Here is an 18,357-nt window from a genome sequence, read left to right as displayed (position 1 = left end):
ATTCTTCCCACTTTCCTTTTTTGAAATTTATGAAAGTGCGTTTTTCGGTGACGATGAAGTCGGCGGTACGCTCGAACGAAATAAGTATGGGCAGGTGGTCGGATGCCAATGTTACCATCGGCTGCCATACGTGTGGGGGCGTCTCCGTTTATTTTGCAGAACGTCGTTTCTTCTATTTGATCCGCCAACATCCCACCCCTACTGTCCGCCCGCAAGTTTGAATGCCATAGGTCGTGATGGGCATTGAAATCGCCTAAGATAATGCGATTGTTGCCAGTTAGTAAGGCCTCGATATTAGGGCGGTATCCACTGGGGCAACAGGTGACAGGAGGGATGTAGATGTTGATGATTTCTAGATTTGCATCGCCTGACCGGACAGATAGGCCTTGACGTTCTAAGACATTGTCCCTGCGGTCGATGCCAGGATCAAATATATGATATTGCACAGAGTGGTGTATAATAAACGCGAGGCCGCCTCCATTTCCGCTCTCGCGGTCTTTCCTGTGGACATTATACCCAGAGCAGGTCTGCAGTGCAGATCTTGCTGTGAGTTTAGTCTCTTGAATCGCAGCAATGCGGATGTTGTGCCGCTTCATGAAATCGACTATCTCCGTAATCTTCCCAGTTAGTCCATTACAGTTTAACTGCAGAATTCTGAAGTGCATGAGGGGTGACGCCGCCACTCTAGGGGTAAGTGACGGGTGACTACGCCTAGGTTGTGGAAGGCCAGGACGCAATTGCTGTTGTGGCCTTGGGACTTGGCGCCCTTGGGCAAGCATTGGGGTACCCGGATGATTTGGGTTTGCGATCTGGCAACATGGCGCGATGAAACCCGTCGAAGGGTTGCCGTCGCGGAGACCAGAACATCTAGGAAAGTGGCACCACCCAAGGCAGGAGCTGCATTGAGCGGATGTCGCAAACCTATATATTCTGTGCTGGCAGACGGTGCAAACGGAGGTAGGGACTAAGAGTCTGTTTCCCTGACCTGCACGATTGCTGCCAGAAAAGAGGGGGGGAGAAGAAGACGGGGGCAGGGGCTGATGCTCAGCATTGCTACCAGCTCTACTACGAAGGTAGTAGTTATGAGTGGTATCAGCTGTTTGAGTTGTTGGCGCCGTGGGGCGCGAGCAGCAGCGGGTACTTGTTGTGGCTTGCTGAGCAGCGAGGCTGCTGGAAGGTAGTGGGGGGGGGCCCAGGCGTAGACTACGGGACGCCCTTGGGCGTGAGCAGCAAGGAGCCACAAAAGATTTATAAAAGTTACGTGGACGTCGGGTTTTGGTATCAAGCCCAGAACAACCTGTCCGATGCAACCATCCCTTGCACGAGACACACTGAACAGAGTATGACCGTCCTAAAAAGATTCTTTTCTGGCAAATGCAGCAAAACCATTTCTCAGGACCGGGGTCAGGAGACGGACCCGGATTGGGTTCGATACCTTCCCGGAGTAAGAGAATATGTAGCAGTCCTGCTGCAAGGAGCTGCTGGGAGGATGACAATTTGTGAGAGGGACGAAACAAATTAAATGGGGTCACACTGAAATGACAGTCCTTGGTCGGGAAAAATCCCGAGTCGCTCCGGTACATAGAACCGACTGCCTTGGGAAGCGCCGACTTCATCGTCGCAGAAAAACGCACTTTCATTAACTTTAAAAAAGGAAAGTGGGACGAATACAAATCCTTTACAGACAGCCGCTTTGCTGCCCTCCCTATCCCAACTGATGCCCGCCAAGGGGAGCGTGCTTTCCGCAAGGTCATTGAATCCCCGGCTCGTTTCATTCCGCCGGTAGAATTCCCGAAATTCGGCCCCACTTCCCGACAGAGACCGCAAGTTTAGCGAGAGAACGTGACCTTATAAGACAGCTCGAACCCGGCGACCCCCAAATAAGGGATATAAACCAAAGCATCAGATTGCTTGTGGATGAACACAAGCGGGAGAAATGGGAGGAGCACCTAAGCGGTTGTAACCTCTCTGCCGGTGTAGGTAAACTTTGGTCCACTGTAAGGTCCCTATCGAATCCGTCTAGGCACAATGACAAAGTTTCCATCGCCTTTGGCGACAAAGTGCTGGGAAAGAGGGTTTCAAATATTTAGCACATGTCCTCAACCTGTCTCTTTCCACCTTTGTCATACCCGAAAAATGGAAAATGGCCATGGTTGTCCCGCTACTAAAGCCTGGGAAACGAGCTAACATAGGAGAATCATATCGCCCGATATCTCCTATCGCCAGTAGCCAATACGCTTGAAGCCATTTTGCTCCCCCACTTCAAAGCAAATTTGCAGTTAGCCTGTCATCAGCATGGCTTTAGAAAACTCCATAGCACCACCACCGCGCTAAATGCCATTAGCACCCAGATAAATTGTGGTTTAAATCAGAAGCCCCACCATAGAACAGTACTCGTAGCACTAGACCTATCAAAAGCTTTTGATACGGTCAACCATGGCACGTTGCTGCAAGACTTGGAAGGGTTTACCCTTTCCCCGTGTCTAAAAAGGTGGACCGCAAATTATCTGGGTGGTCGGCAGGCATCGGTGCAATTTAGAAACGAAATATCAAAGGCAAGAAGAATTAAACAAGGGCTACCTCAGGGTGGTGTTCTATCCCGGCTTTTTCCACCGGATGATGGCTATTGTTGCGAAATGCAACCATGCCTGAATTTGTTTGCGATTCTTCATGGCTGACATTTGCACACTGTTTTATCGTCTATGTTTTGATTTTTAACCAGTTTCATTTTCAATTAAAAATGGCCGAAGTGTTGTTGTATCGCGGACGCAGTAGCGCTTCTGTTTTTAGTTTTGTTGTGCTCTTCCTCGTATTCTTATTGGAATCTGAATGTGGTAAGTGGCTTCAATAAATCCTAAATTACAAAGTGTAATGAAAATTCGCACGAAAATGACACAAATGTGCCAAGTGAATAGATGAGGCTTCAGTGATTTTTATATCGAAATGCAGGCATTCCGTGTACTTGCATTTGTGTGTGTGTGTGTGGTTGTTTGCTTATTTGTGGTTGCCACCAGTCTTTGTTTGCACGAAAAACGGTCTTTTTTTATATGTTCACGATTATTCGAAAATTTGTTAAGTTTTCTCTATTTCTGATTAGAGGGCCAATTAATGGTGACATAACCATAAAACCATAACCAGATAAAAAAGCTGATCGAACCTACCTTATGGAAATCAATGTAATCGATTAATGGTGGCATACCATAACGCTAACGCCATAACCATACCATAGCAAACCAATTGGTTTTCCTTTTCTCGCCATATCCATAACCTAAAAATATTTGGGTTGGTGAATTTAATAACTTTTTGTAGATTTTATTCATTGTTTTGGATACGTTATGACTAAGAGACTTATTTTTTGTGCAATATGTTTGTAATTTTTTGCGTTTTCTAAATTTTTATGAAATTTTCACGATTTTTAGGTTAAGGCACCATTAATCGATCACATTGGAGATGGTTATGGATATGGGTATGGTTACGACTATGGAGTTAGGGTTAAGGAAGTTTAATTGGCCCTTAACTTCTAACAAACGATATTTTTAGCGATAAGGAGGCTTACCGTAGGTAGCACAAAGTATCATCTAGGCCTCTTGTTTACAGCCGATTATTTGGCTAATAAGTCGATTAATCGAGTAGCAACTTTTGAAATGATTGGAAGTAGACTGTTATTCGAAAACGGTTTCCTAAATTCAATTCTTCGTAATAATATACAACAAAAAAATGTATTGTTTCCTAAAAAAGTATGTTTCTGAAAACTTAGTTGCGTATGCAATTTCTATTCTAGTTCCGAAGATGCCAAAGAAGTAAACTCCAAATGTGTGAAATGATAATAACTTACAATGACTTGACAATCTGCAGAACTCATTGAAAACTACAGAGAAAACTGTTCGAATAGTCGAATTTGTTACTATCCGAATGCAAACAGCTCACACATCGGTCTTATATGGAGTTGGTGGCCAAAAATACTTCCAGTAGAGATATCAACGTGAAAATATGGTCAGGCTTTACAAATATGTGAAAAGTATTTTTTCATAAAATTGGTGCGGATGATGCCTTCATACCGACCAACAACCACCCATGCATACAAAAAAAAAAAAAGAATGAAATCGTTTATTCTTTTTAAATTTAGGATTTAAAAATATGATTATATAAAGAAACTAAAGTCGACTGGATCAAATAATGTCGTATGTTACATGTGAGCACATATAACACACGACAATAATTTATCAGGGTGACGCTATCAGAAAATTGTCGGAAAACATAGTGGCAGAAAGTAGTAGCTGATATTAACACTTTAGAATCTTAAAACTTTGAGTAATAATAAGATATAAGTCCCAACGTGAGGATCGGTGAGAAACCCAAGTAAAACTTTAGCTGTAATTGAAATATTTGTGCAAATAAAACTAATAAAGGCACTGGTGAATTTTTAAATAATAAAAAAAGCAACATGCTAAAGACACTAGACTTATTTCAAAATGAAGTAAATACCTTTGCTTCAATATTCATTTTTATTTATTTCAATACAATGATATTTTATGTATTTTTAAATAGCTTAAGCTTGCACTTTATTTTTAACTTGCTCACGCTGCAAAAACCAACTAATACCATAACCTCACTTTAGAAGCTATTCTTAAAGAGTAAAGTTCGATTCCCCAACGGGTTATGGGGTCTGAATATACATGCGGTAGGTATGCCTGACGTAAGAGGCGACTAAAATACCAGATTCAAGGGGCTGTGTAGCGCAACCCTTCAGGTTGCCAGCGCAATATATAGCTTCTCCAAACCCAATTGTCAACCTCACCTATCCGCGGCGAATCCTGTTTCACTAACAGACGAGGCTCTGTCGACCCCAAGCTCCTCATGGAATTTGGGGGTGGGGAGGGAGGGGATGGCCTGAAGGCTTAATGTCGCCACATAAATCGTTCCCGAGATGGTAGGGTTAGCACCTTAATGGTGCTGTGGTAACCGAGCGTACCGGATCTGTATCCGGCAAAGGACCATGACATCGATAACACTCCCCAAAGCCATCGGGGAGCAACCTTATCGCTACAACAACAACAACAATAAAGTTCGAACACAACAAAAACAATTATACTTTTAAAAGGCTGTTCTAATAAGAGATATTAACGACACATTTGGTGAAAAACTTTTCACTTTGATTTTTTTATTTTTGGCCTATGGAACCGACCACTGTGCAACTGGTCGATTAATGATAATAAATTTTCTACTTAAAAAACTTTTGCTAGCTGACTAATATATTATATATTCGAATAGTCGATTACCAAGAGCTCTTTTACGACCCTATCTCGACAGCCAGTCCAAAAACGACCAATATGAAAATATTTTTGAAGAAATTAAAAGTTATAAGCGTTTTATAAGTACTAAAGCCAAGGCCCACTTTTAAGCCGCTGATGAGATCCATAGTATTTTGGCGTAGAAAATCTTTCTGTATAGGCGGACTTCGACCGCGCTTAAAAAAATAACCTAGGGTGGGTCTAACTGTTTTGAGGACTTAATTTATTTCCGCGCAGAACACGTTTCTACATAAGTGTGTGAGAGCGTACAATAAAATCACTAAAATTTCAACAACATGAAAATTTTCAACCTTTTTTTTTTTTAAAATATCCCTTAAAGGTATTGTAACTTCACCTTCGATTTTGTGATACTGAGGTCAAGACTAGTAATTTGACCTATATATCTAAATTTTTGGACGTGCATTAGCGGTCGATCCCTGTTGAACATTGTTACATAAAGTGTTTCTACAAATGATTTACTGTACGTTAGTCTCGCTAAAACACAAAAACGCCTTGACCGATTTCGGAATTAAAAAAACTTAATTTTAAAAATAAAATATTATTTAATTTGAGTGCAAGTGACCACTGTCGCCCCTTGACCTCTTGGATGGGTGCGGAAGTCACTGAACTACTGAGCGACTGGACTGATTATCAGATTTTAATGAAGTTTTTTTGTGTCCAAGGGGGTTCGAGAATGGTTTTGATTCACAAAATATTTGAGTAGGGTGGGCGAGGCTACGCTCCAATTAAATTAAATTTAATCTTGCCAAAAATCCATTTCGGTTTGGTTCATTCTATTGATAATTGAGTATACATTGTACTGTATATATTAATCTATATCGAATTTTTTAAAAGAGGGAGGTGGTACGCCTCTTATTAGTAAAATCTTACATTCGTTTGTCTCCGCAATTATTTGAAGAATATACTCTATATTTGTTATATGGGTGCCAAATGTGAGGAAATTAAGGTGGGGAGCTAGAAGGAAAAATGTAAAATACTTTTACTTTTTTCGCCTATCGTATTTTTGATTAAGCGCGGTATCCACATCAAAGGACAACGAAAAGTCCATATAAAAAAACACTCATGAAAATTTTGTTTTTAAGTGGCAATCTTTTTCTAAAGATTTTACAAACGTGCACAGGGTCCTTGAGCAACTACCCTGTAAGAAAAAAGTCGGTTAAATACCAAGGGTACCGGTGGCTGTATTTATTAGATTTTGAATATAATTTGCAATTCTACTTAAACACAAGTGTGCTTTTTCTCTTGTTGAGTGTATTCTCTTTTACTTAAGCGCATTTTGACACATTTTCTTCTAATGCATTGCTGAGTCTGATTTTTGTGTCTTACGACGCCGCTTCATAGAGAGCAGATAGATAAAGGAAATACTAATTATTTTTGGCTACTTCTTTTTCACTCAAAAGATAGACAACTAAATATACTTTTGATGGTTTTCTTTACAATACTGAACTTTAAGGTGAAGGTGGATGTACATAGTTTTTATCCATGTTCGAAATTTGAATAATTTGGATTTTTGGATTTTTGAATTCTTTTACTTTTTTATAATAAACTAGCAGACCCGGAAGACGTTGTTCTGCCCTAAATTTGGTATATCTGTATACATTTTAATAAGCTTTTTCCGTCTAACTGTGCCCTTCCCCCTCTTCACTTCTTCCTAATCCTTTTATTCACTCCTCCCTCCGTCTTTTTCGCTTCATCTATCTCCCATCTTCATCTCATTCTATCTTTCTCTCAGTCTCCTTCTCTCTTTCTCTTCTCTCAAGTTCTTCTCATTCTTCTTCATCCCTTATTGGCAGTCCCAGAGGGTGGTATGTATTTTGTTCCAGTCCCATTCCGAGTCCCAGTCCCAATCCTAATCCCAGTCGCAGTCCGTCTCTGGTCTACTTCCCGGAAAAAAGCATCGTAAATACTTATATAGGCAAATTTATATACCAAATTTCAGGCAAATCGAATAGGACGTATGTAAATAGGTATGTGGGTATTATTAATTCATGTCTTTATTTCGGCTTCACATGCATATATATCAGTTTTGCCAGGCTGATGCGACTAAATCGAATACCACAATGAAAATTACTTTAAATCTCTCAGCAACAACTTTCATTTGATATCCATATTACACACATTCTAGGGGTATCCGGGTCCATGTTTTGGCCTATATCTGGAGTTCCTAGTTACCCAGCAGTATAAAACTTACTCTGTACTAAATCACTCATCAACAGCTTCAATTTGATACCCATAATGTAAAAATATATCCTAGTGCTACCCTGATCCAGGTTTTGGCCTATATCTCGAGACCCTAGTCACCAATAAGTATGAAAACTACCCTGTACTAAAGCACTCATCAACAGCTTTCATTTGTTATCCATATTCTTTAAACACATTCTAGGGGCACCCGGGTCCACGTTTTGGCCTATATCTCGAGACCCTAATCACCAAGGGGTATGAAAATTACCCTCTACTAAAGCACTCAACAACTTTCATTTGATATCCATATTCTAGAAATACATTCTAGGGCTAACCGGGTCCACCTTTTGGCCTATATCTCGAGACCTTGTGCGTCGATCGCAACCAAACCTATGTGCAAACCACCGCGTGGGGTATACGCAACTTATGTGAAAGTTTGAACAAGATCGACCGGCGCATCTCTTCAAACACCGGCTACCAACTAACACACATTTTAGCCTTTATTTTTATATACATATAAGATTTTGGTTTACGCAATATTGCCCCAGCAAAAGTATTGCCACGTCCATCAAAATCCCTACATTTAAATAATATTTTGAAGGTTTGGTTATTTTCCATTTTTGGTTATTTTGTATAATGAATTTTGGGTCCGAAAAAAAAATTCCTGACAACCCTGATGCCCTGCATATTTTTCTTGGATTTCATTTCACATGCTCATTCTCATGCTGCCAATTGGAATTCCGCTCACAGCAAAGAGGATAGATATAATTTGCTTTGACTATCGAACAATAGATGGCGCTATAAAGTGGCGGGGCGTTTAAATTCAAATAATGAAACCGCAAAATCAACTATTTTATTTTAAACGTATCGTTGTTGTTTTTGTAGCTATAAAGACACTTTTAAAGGCTTTGGGGAGTTTTAATGGTAATTTGCCTCCTTGAATCCCTAAACTTAATTGCTTCTACATAAACTTATCGTTTACGGTAGCTGTCGTTATCAGAGGTAGTACGCTCTTACCACATGAGAGGTTTCATCTGATTTTTTTGTAAACGGGGTCCACCTTCTGCTGTGGTTTGATTTTTTCTCAGAAAAAAGTGTCTGACTTAGTAGAAGCCGTTTTAAGAAAGAGGACAACACATATTGGAAGAGAGGGTCGACATTAATCTCCTCTTGAAGTTTATCGTTGTTGCGTCCCAAGATTATTTAATCACTGTATAAAAATAAATTGCCTTTCGGACTACTATCAGAAGGTGCTAGTACCAAAACACTGTCTTACACCCCAAATCTTGGGTGTGACGTTCGATCAGGATCTACATTTTGGTGAGCATGCAGCCGTAATTGTACCGAAAATCCAGAGCCGTAATAAAATCCTGAAATCTCTTGCTAGCAGTACTTGGGGAAAAGATAAAGAAACGCTCGTTATCACTTACAAAGCAATTGGCCAGCCGATTGCATGCTACGCGTCCCCGATATGGTCGCCAAGCCTATAGACTACTCACTGGAAGAAGCTACAGGCCTGTCAAAATACTGCCCTCAGAACCGCCACGTGTTGTCTTATGTCCCCAGAACACCATCTACATAATAAGGCGAGAATACCCCCAATCAGGGAGAGAAATAAAATGCTAACCAAACAGTTCCTGTTGAATACCCAGAAATCTGGGCATCCCAACAGACATATGATTAATGAGCCAACACCGCCCAGGGGCTTAAGGAGTCATCTCATGAGAACACAGCCGTATGAAGCCAAAAAACACAAGCAGGTCCTCTGTGAACTCCACAAACAGGCGTCTGATCTTTATGTCAGGAATTGCCTGGTGAACCCTGTACTGAAAGACCAATACCCTTCACTCTAGCTCAACTTCGATGCGGATACTGTAACAGGTTAAACTCTTACCTATCCAGAATCAACCCCAACATACAAAATGTATGCCCCGCTTGCAATGTGTTCCACATGACACCAACCATCTCTTCAATTGTAATGTGGAACCAACGCCTCTAACACCCCTCTCATTATGGTCCACCCCTGTTGAAACAGCAAGTTTCCTTGGACTCCCGTTAGAGGATATTGATGACAATTTGTGACCAGTCACACCTATTGGATGGGGCGAAGCACTGCTACAACAACAACAACAGTACCAAAACACTCCGGTCTTATATTCATTATCCGGGAAAAATTTTTTTGAACCCTCGACCCTTTTGGTCTGTGTATTTTAGTAGACTCTTCGACAGACATACATTCCACGGGAATATTATTAGCCCCTTAACCCACTGGTGTGCCGTCAATGACTTTTAGAGATAATAACGTTATTGGAAGCCAATCGCAATTCAAAGTAGAAGAGGAATGTGATTTTCCGATATGATTAATTTTTATTCTGGTAAAACTAAGCTCCGAATATAAGGTTGAAATCTTATGCATATATGCATGTTAGGTTAACAATAAAGTTGAAAACTTATTCCTATACCTGTGATTTGGTCACAATGAGTGAAAAACCACAGTAATTCGTAGTGACAGCTGCGAGAAAATAGAAGTGACTGGTTCTGCCGGTATCGGAAACTGGTTCGCAATCACTCTTACAAATAATCGCAATGACAGACCCAATCACTGCCATCGTCACAGGAACAATTAGATGTTATTGTATGAACCACAGAGAGTTTTATTTGTGTTGCGTCTAAGTGACAATGGTCGTCGAAGTAAACTGCTACGTAGCTAGCTGTTCTGTTGTTGTTGTTGTTGTAGCGATAAGGTTGCTCCCCGAAGGATTTGGGGAGTGTTATCGATGTTATGGTCTATATTGGAACGATTTTCCGCCATCCCTTGTCAAATTTGGTTTTGAGACAAACCGGTGTCGGGGTTGTGCCATCATCAGTGTCGATTTTCGTTCTGATCTGTTGTTGTCATTTGTCCTGTATTTATAGTTCGTAGGTACATGAGCAGGTATTGTCAAAATTGATGCTTGTGTATATTTAGTTATGTGTATATGCTGTGTATTCATTCAGAACCGAGGATGGTTTACTAATCGATTTGTGTGGCTGACTGGGGTAGGTAAAAATCCGTGATTTTAGTCGTTTGAACTTCTTTGTGGGGTTGTTGTTTTGGTGGGTTAATTGTTTTGTATTTATTTGTTGTTGTGTGTTTTTGGTGGTTGTACCTGTGTGATTACTTTTTTTCTTGTAAACAAGTTTTAAAGGCTCGAATATTGTGTCAGAAATTGTGTTTATCTGTTCGTTTATTATTCTACCATCGAATGTTTTCTGTTTGTAGATTTCCATGTTTTCGAGTACGTTGAGACGTCGGCCTTTTGCTTGTATGTGAAGAACCCTAACTGTTTTATTGATGTTTGCTGGGGAACATTCATTCTCGACCATGTGATTCGCGAAGTTAGACTCGGGTATAATGTTTGGATTCCGTATTTTTTTGTTGTAATCTCTAATATGTTCCCTGAACCTCGTTCTTATTTGCCGTCCTGTTTGTCCTATGTAGCTATGCTGGCATCCGAAGGTTGCTTTTCCAGTATATGTCATAATCGTCCAGTTATTATTTTCCTTTTCATTATTTCTTTTTGGTTCTTCATTTGTCCTTCTGAGCTTATCTACTAGTGCTTTTTTTATATCCGTTGTTTGCAGCGGTCATATATAATGACCTCAAGTTCTCTCTTATATGCCTCTTGTGTAAGAGGTGTTCTTTTAAGTCTATGTACCAAGTGTGTTAATGCTGCGTTTTTATGCTGTTGGGGGTGATTTGAGGTATTGTGTATAATTGTGTCGGTGGCCGGGGGCTTTCCATATATGTCATAGTTAAATCTTTTGGCTTCTTTATCAATATTTATCGTGAGGTCTAGATAGTTGATTCCTCCATCTTATGGTCCTTTGCCGGATACAGATCCGGTACGCTCCGGTAACACAGCACCATTAAGGTGCTAGCCCGACCATCTCGGGAACGATTTATATGGTCACGTTAAACCTTCAGGCCATCCCTCCCTTCCCACCCCAAGTTCCATGAGGAGCTTGGGGTCGCCAGAGCCTCGTCTGTTAGTGAAACAGGATTCGCCGCGGATAGGTGAGGTTGACAATTGGGTTTGGAGAAGCTATATATTGCACTGGCAACCTGAAGGGTTGCGCTACACAGCCCCTTGAATCTGGTATTTTAGTCGCGTTTTACGACAGGCATACCTACCGCGGGTATATTCTGACCCCATAACCCGCTGGGGGAAGTTGTTCTGTCGTAAGAAGAGCTGTGATTGCTATTATTTGTAAGCGTGACTGCAATTTAAATTGTATTTCGAATTGTCTAGCCAAAGTCACTAATGAAAATCGCTACACCGAACGAAAAACGTACGTGAAACCGCCGTAAAATTAACATTTTTCGGTCACAAAAGTCGTCCAACGTTACAAAATGTTACTTTTGATATTTTGACAATGTTAATTTTACATTATGATGTGATAAGTGCAAAACGTAGAGTCAACATTGCTATAATGTAGATAAGATAATAAAAATGTAGGAAAATGATTATAGAATAAGGTACTATTGATATGAAAAATGTCATATTAACATTTTTTCAACGTAAGATTGATATGAAAAATAATGTTAGCTTGACATGTTTTAATGTTAATATGATATGAGGTTAATGTAAAACGAATAAGATAAAATGTTAAATAAAACACAGTGAGAAATTTACTTTTGAATTCATTACTTATTTATTATCATTTATATTTATTGCATTTTATCGCAATATATTTACCTAAAATACCTTATTTCTAACCATTTTACTACCATCAGGTAAAAAATATAAATGAAAAGGTGGACCTGTAAAAACTTCAATTTTCATAACATCAAATAATTCACACTTAGTACCCACAGTATAGGACTGATAATGTTTAGAAAAATGCAATACATTGTACTCATTAACACTAACGTAAATATTAGTATTTTGGCTGATTATTATATCTAAAATTTCATATACATTTATATGATTTGTATTTATTGTTTTAACTACAAAGTAGCCTCTTTTATAATTACTTCCTTTATAGGTTACATGGTTTGTTGTTAAACAATTTTTTAAAAAAGATTTTAATTCTTCATTATTTTTTAAAGAGTTGAAGTAATTGGAACTTTCAATATTAAATACATTTTCTTTTTACATTCGATTAGTTTTGGCAGACCATCTTTATGTTGTCTAAGGAAAGCACTAAATTTTAATGAAGCTTTTATACTCAAAATATATGATATATTTTTACGAGATGTTATATTTTTCGCATATAATTTTGCTTCCTTATGCTTATCTATAGCTCCATTAACACTTGAGAGGGCCTGAAGCTTTGATTATTCTTATGTAATGGGTCATAAAGTGAAACTTTGGCTTAAGTGGTTTTTTAAATAATTTCATATAATCCTCGTTGTAATTTTTAACAAAATTTTTCAGTTCATCGAGTAGTTGATCATCAAAGCTACTTAGTAACAAAATATCGACTATTTTTAAAAGAGTTATAAAAAAACCCCAAACACAATCCTCTCTGGGAACAAGATCACCTATAATAAGAGGGAAAAAATGAATGAATGTCATCATTTCACGAGCTGACATTTTTATTTTGTTGCTTGTAATTTGGAGGAGGTCCAAAGGAGGGGACATATTACCGATTTCACTTTCTCCATAGTTAAACATTTGTTTTCAGTAATTGAAGGTTTCAATCGAAAAAAATTGTTTTTCGGAAAAAAGTATTTTAAGATTTCACATATATCGTATCTGCAAAGCCCCTCATACAAGTCATGAACAATATCTACAGACAATTTTTTTGTTACATGAAAAGTCGCTAGCTCATTAAATAAGCAATTGGATTTTATCCCGGTTAACTTAGCATCGTTTTTCATTAATGCAGCGTTATAATTATCTTCCGTTCTCATATTTTCTGGATGTTCCACAAGGTCACGCATCATCTCGCCCCGATATGTATTACAGAAACGACAATAATAATTTGAAGAGAATGAAGTCGTAAACCCGAGTATATCGTTAAGACCCAAATTGTCGCCTAGTACGTTACACATTACGAAATGAACTTGATTGAAACCAGATTTAGTTTTTATTAACATTCCATTTTCCTCAAGATCTCGAAATTCTTCAATTAATGGTTTCATTGCTAAAAACCTTTTGATCGTTGCTTTTGAAATAAGCAGCTGCAAATATGTAGCTTAAATTCGATAAGAGATGTTGTGGTGAAACCGGAAATGAATAATATACTCCACATATTTAATCTACGTCAGCATGGCTGCCTAAAGGGTTATTTATTTCAAAGCTCTCCAAATAAATAAAAAACGTAACAATAATTTTGCCATTATAGAATTGAACCTTTTCTTTAAAGCTAGTGGAATTAATGAAATGAGTTATGTTATATTCCTTAGAAAGTATTTCCATATTTCTTAAGACAGTATCTAAAACAGAAGGAAGCTCGAAGAATTTGCGAATCTGAAAATGTATCGGCATTATACAACCTTGCACTTTGCTTTCATCTAATGTACATCTACCTTTTACTATAACTTCTGATATTTCATTATTGACATTGAAACATTTTGGTTTAGCAAAACAGTCCGATTCCGACATGGATTTAAATAGCTTATATTCTGATTTTATATTCGCAAAAGGATTTTCGCAAAAGTTAACTAAAGCAAGAAATGTTTCCTTTTCCGATTCCGACAGGTCTTTGCAACCTGTATTTTTAATTGGCTCTGTTATACTTGAAGTTATAGCCGAAACTCCTTCCTGTATGGATAAAATATCTTTCCTAGTCATATTAATTTTCGCGTGTAACCCAGTTGAAAATTCTTCAAATTTCAAATATTTGTTTTGTTTACATTAAAGTTGGTATTTTGCTCACAATTTTCGAAATTACAGTTTTTAGTCATTGTTGTACAACCATTCCCATTTTGAAATGCATCACTTCTTAATTTTTTAAATTCACTATTTTCCATAGTACCGGGGATATCTAAATATTGATCTGCATAATTATTATGTAAATGCTTTCGAAAGTGTTTTTGGAATGCGGATAAGTTTGAATTTGAAATTTGATGACAAGTACCATATGAGCATTGAAATTTATCATTAAGGCCGAGTCCGTGCATCAATTTAAAATGACGAGTAAGAACTGTAAGCTCATCAAAATTGGCTTTGCATATAAAACAAAAAATTACAGAACTCATATTTACTTATTTTAGTCTTTGAAATAACTTAGAAATTCAGTTAATGCAGAACTCTTAATGTCATGTGGTGTTGAAATTTCATACACGTGATATTGTAAAAAATGCCATACTAAAATCGATTCGTTTGGATAATTTAAATGAAACACGTGAAAAATTTTGAAACACGTATCTAAAGCAGTGATGAAGGACCTAAGTTTAGCAAACATTTATCGAAACATGTATAAAATTCTTTTAAGGTTTTGATAGCGGTACCAATAACTATAACATATGGTTGTATCGTGGTTTTTCTTTGTAATGAATTTTTCACGCGTTCTTCTTGTACTCGTTGCAAATCATTAGTACATTTTACTTGAACAATGCTGCTTAAAATTGCGTAACCTATTGTTACTTTGTTAATAATAGTTTTACCTCCAACTATTGATATATTTCGTGCAGTCGGCTTCAAGACAGTGTTCAGCAGCATTATTAATATGCAATCCCTTGAACCTTTAAGGAAACAGAACATGCATTTACAACTTCTAATTATGTATTCCCCTACTTACTTTCGTCCGTAGATGGCTCCAACGATAGAAATAGTTCTGCATAGTACTTATCTTTAATATTATCTTTATAAATTTTGTTAAGTTTTTCTTTCATTCTTTCCCATTTGTTCATCAAATTGAATTTGTCATATTCAGTCTACATACAAAAAAACAAGAAAAATTGAGCATATACATATCTAAATGTAGCTTTATGTTAGGCGTACATATTTCACCCCGGAGGCCTGTTTATAAAAGGGCAATCTATTTAAAACATCACTTAAACCTGTTGCAGCTTTATTGTCACTACAGCGGAACTCGTGAGTCGATATCCACATATCCATTGAATCGTTTTCATCGCCACTCATAAACCTCATTTTATTTTGTTGACAAAGTATGTTTGGATGAATGTCTATTTTTTTTAAATCAACTTCTGACGTCGTCGTTGCTAATTTATCCGTCTTCAATCTTTTACGATTTAAGTTGTTGAACCTATTACATAACATGCCACTTGGATTTGGTTTTCGTGCGTCCGATCTTGATATGTAGTATATGGGTTTACTCTCCGTTGGAAAAATCTCAGTAATTTCTTCAGCTATTATATTTGTTTTCCTTTGGTAGCTAATAATATTCTGTTATTAAATTGAGTAATTTTTTTCTATCGTCGTGACAAAGAGATTTTTTCTTAGCGTATACGTTCAGCAGACAATTTCCAAAACTTGACGATTTGGGTATATCCATGATATTCTGGGAAATGATGTTGTTCACAAATTAGAAACTAAGGCCCACATTATGTATGTAAGAAAAAACATAAGATAATAGATTATATGATCGGAATTTGGTTTCACTTGGTTGAAAGTGAGTCTTTACATTATAACTAATGAGGCTGTAAGCCTGCAAATATATATTTCTTTAAACTCACATACCGGTCCACTTTGAGGTGACAATGGCGATGAAGATGAACTATGGGAAATCTCCTGGGAATTGATCCAGGTCAGTGTGTTAGACTTTGCTGGTACAATCGTTTGTGGTGTCTCCCGCAACTGAAAACGTTTTATAGTACATACTGATAAACACTGAAACTCAACAACACTGATCTTCGACAGAAATTACAAGGTGCAGATACCCTCTAGAACGGATTGGTCGGCCGACAAAGTTGGCAGGGAGGGGGTCACCTCACTCTACACTGACGGATCCAAAATGGACTGCGGCGTCGGCGCAGGTGTCTTCTCCAACCAACTAAATGTCGCAATCCCCATCCGCCTTCCAAACACAGCCAGCATCTTCCAAGCAGAGCTGCAAGGAATAGAGAGGGCCTGCATCCTCCTGCTGCAGAACCGGATAGACGGTGAGGTAGTCATATACTCCGACAGTCAAGCGGCGCTAAAAGTGCTAGAATCACCGTACACATCTTCAAAAGCCGTCGACAACTGTAAGAGGTGCTACGTGAAGCATCTAACCAGGCAGCTATCACACTCAGCTGGGTACCCGGCCACAGGAACATTGACGGCAACGAAAAAGCGGATGAAATAGCAAAGGCGGGAGCATCGTTAGACATCACAGAAGCAGTCGCGGTGCATCGACCACTCACATCAATTAAAGAGACATTCTCACCTATCTTAGGAAAATAGCAATCCGTGATTGGTACTCTACGGAAACCTGGAGAACCACCAAAGTAATCTGGCCATAGTACAACCAGAAAAGAACCGATGATCTACTAAATAGGTCTAGGCAGGAAATACACAGAATCACGGCCACTATTACAGGGCACTGGCCGTTTGGCCCGCACGCGAGTAGAATGGGTATCCCCTACAATGAGAGGTGTAGGAGCTGTAGACAGGAGGGTGCCGAGGAATCGGTTACCCACTTCCTCTGCGAGTGCCCAGCCCTCGCCTACTTTCGGTCCCGAACTCTAGGCAACTATGTGTTTCCCGACTTAAGGGCGTTGTCAAACTGCCACATCAAGAACATCAGTAAGTTTATAGTTTTAACCAAGTGGTTTGAGTAAACAACACGCACGGTACATCAACCAACACATAATTGGTTCCAGGAGGTTTCGATTTCCACATAAAAATTTTTTCACGTAATTCACCCCTTAGGCCAATGTTTGCTTGTCCCGGAAAAACTGCTTTTAAATCCTCCTCATTTATAAACTTCAGTCTTTCGTATGTGAAACCGCAATCTGTTTTCGCAAAATTGAACATTAAGCTAGTTTAATTTCGAGTAATGTCGAATACTTACCAATAAACACCTTGAAGGTATCTCCCAAGTTGAGCGATTCGAGCAACTCCTTCATATTTGCTTCGCCATCGTACATTTGCTCTTCAGCAGTTTCAGTGATGATATCGCCGCAATCCTCTTGCACGAATTCCAAAATTGACTCCGACGATGGCAGTGTGTAATTTGTTTCAGCCAGCACAAATATATTTTCCATTTTTACTTTATTTTCTTATATTATTTTGCTCTTTACACGCCGAATTGATATACATATGTACTTTTACAGATGTGAGACCTTAACATTTTTTTAACGTTAAAACACGATGACGAATTGACATCGAAAATGAAAATTTTAATTTATTAAAATTTTTTAACGTTAAAACAACATGACACGATGTGGAAATGATAAAGAAATTGGAAATTTGAATTTGTTAACATTTTTTAACGTTAAAACAACATGAAAGGATGTGGAAATGACAACGAAAATAGAAATTTACTTTTATTAACATTTTTTGATGTTAAAGTAACATGGTCCAATGAGAAATTTACAACAAAAATGTCATTTCGAATGTATAAGTTTTAATGTAGTTTTAACGTTGAAAATTGATATTATAATGTAAAACATGACATTGTTAATTCGACATTTCTGCTGCAAATTTAACACGTTAATTAAGCATTATTCCCACGAAAATTGATAATTTTTGACTTACATTGCAATTAACGTGGCGAAATGTTGAATTTACATTGTAATTTTTCGTTCAGTGTATGATTAAGAATCCCTCAAAAATCGCGGAATCTGTTAATTCCCATTTAGCATAAGGGGAACCTGCACACGATGCAAATTATCTCTTCCAAACTAGGTCATTATCAGTCTGTATCTTTCCTATAGACCACCGAGGAACCTTATCATAAAGCGAATATCTCGCCACACCTAAAGAAT

At 38.2% G+C, this 18,357-nt stretch overlaps 2 protein-coding genes across 2 annotated transcripts in view; one reads left to right on the top strand and one right to left on the bottom strand.

Moving 5' to 3' along the window:
* Positions 1 to 2,745: 2,745 nt before the first annotated feature.
* tkv (thickveins) overlaps positions 2,746 to 18,357 on the top strand; it is a 929,476-nt gene continuing 913,864 nt past the window's right edge. Inside the window, exon 1 of the mRNA XM_067767354.1 lies at positions 2,746 to 2,834. The gene's annotated coding sequence lies outside the window, so the exon portion shown is untranslated. The remainder of the gene's footprint in view (positions 2,835 to 18,357) is intronic.
* Positions 12,306 to 17,449, bottom strand: LOC137240728 (uncharacterized). Its single transcript, XM_067767353.1, has 3 exons — positions 15,428 to 17,449; positions 15,225 to 15,360; positions 12,306 to 15,168 (listed from the first exon to the last, which is right to left on the bottom strand). Exons 1-3 carry the CDS (start codon positions 15,704 to 15,706, stop codon positions 14,852 to 14,854), a joined length of 732 nt encoding a protein of 243 aa, XP_067623454.1. The 5' UTR covers positions 15,707 to 17,449; the 3' UTR covers positions 12,306 to 14,851.

The sequence above is a fragment of the Eurosta solidaginis genome, chromosome 2, assembly GCF_040869045.1.
Source record: "Eurosta solidaginis isolate ZX-2024a chromosome 2, ASM4086904v1, whole genome shotgun sequence".
Classification (NCBI taxonomy): Eukaryota; Metazoa; Arthropoda; class Insecta; order Diptera; family Tephritidae; genus Eurosta; species Eurosta solidaginis.
This window is presented reverse-complemented; position numbering and strand designations above follow the sequence as displayed.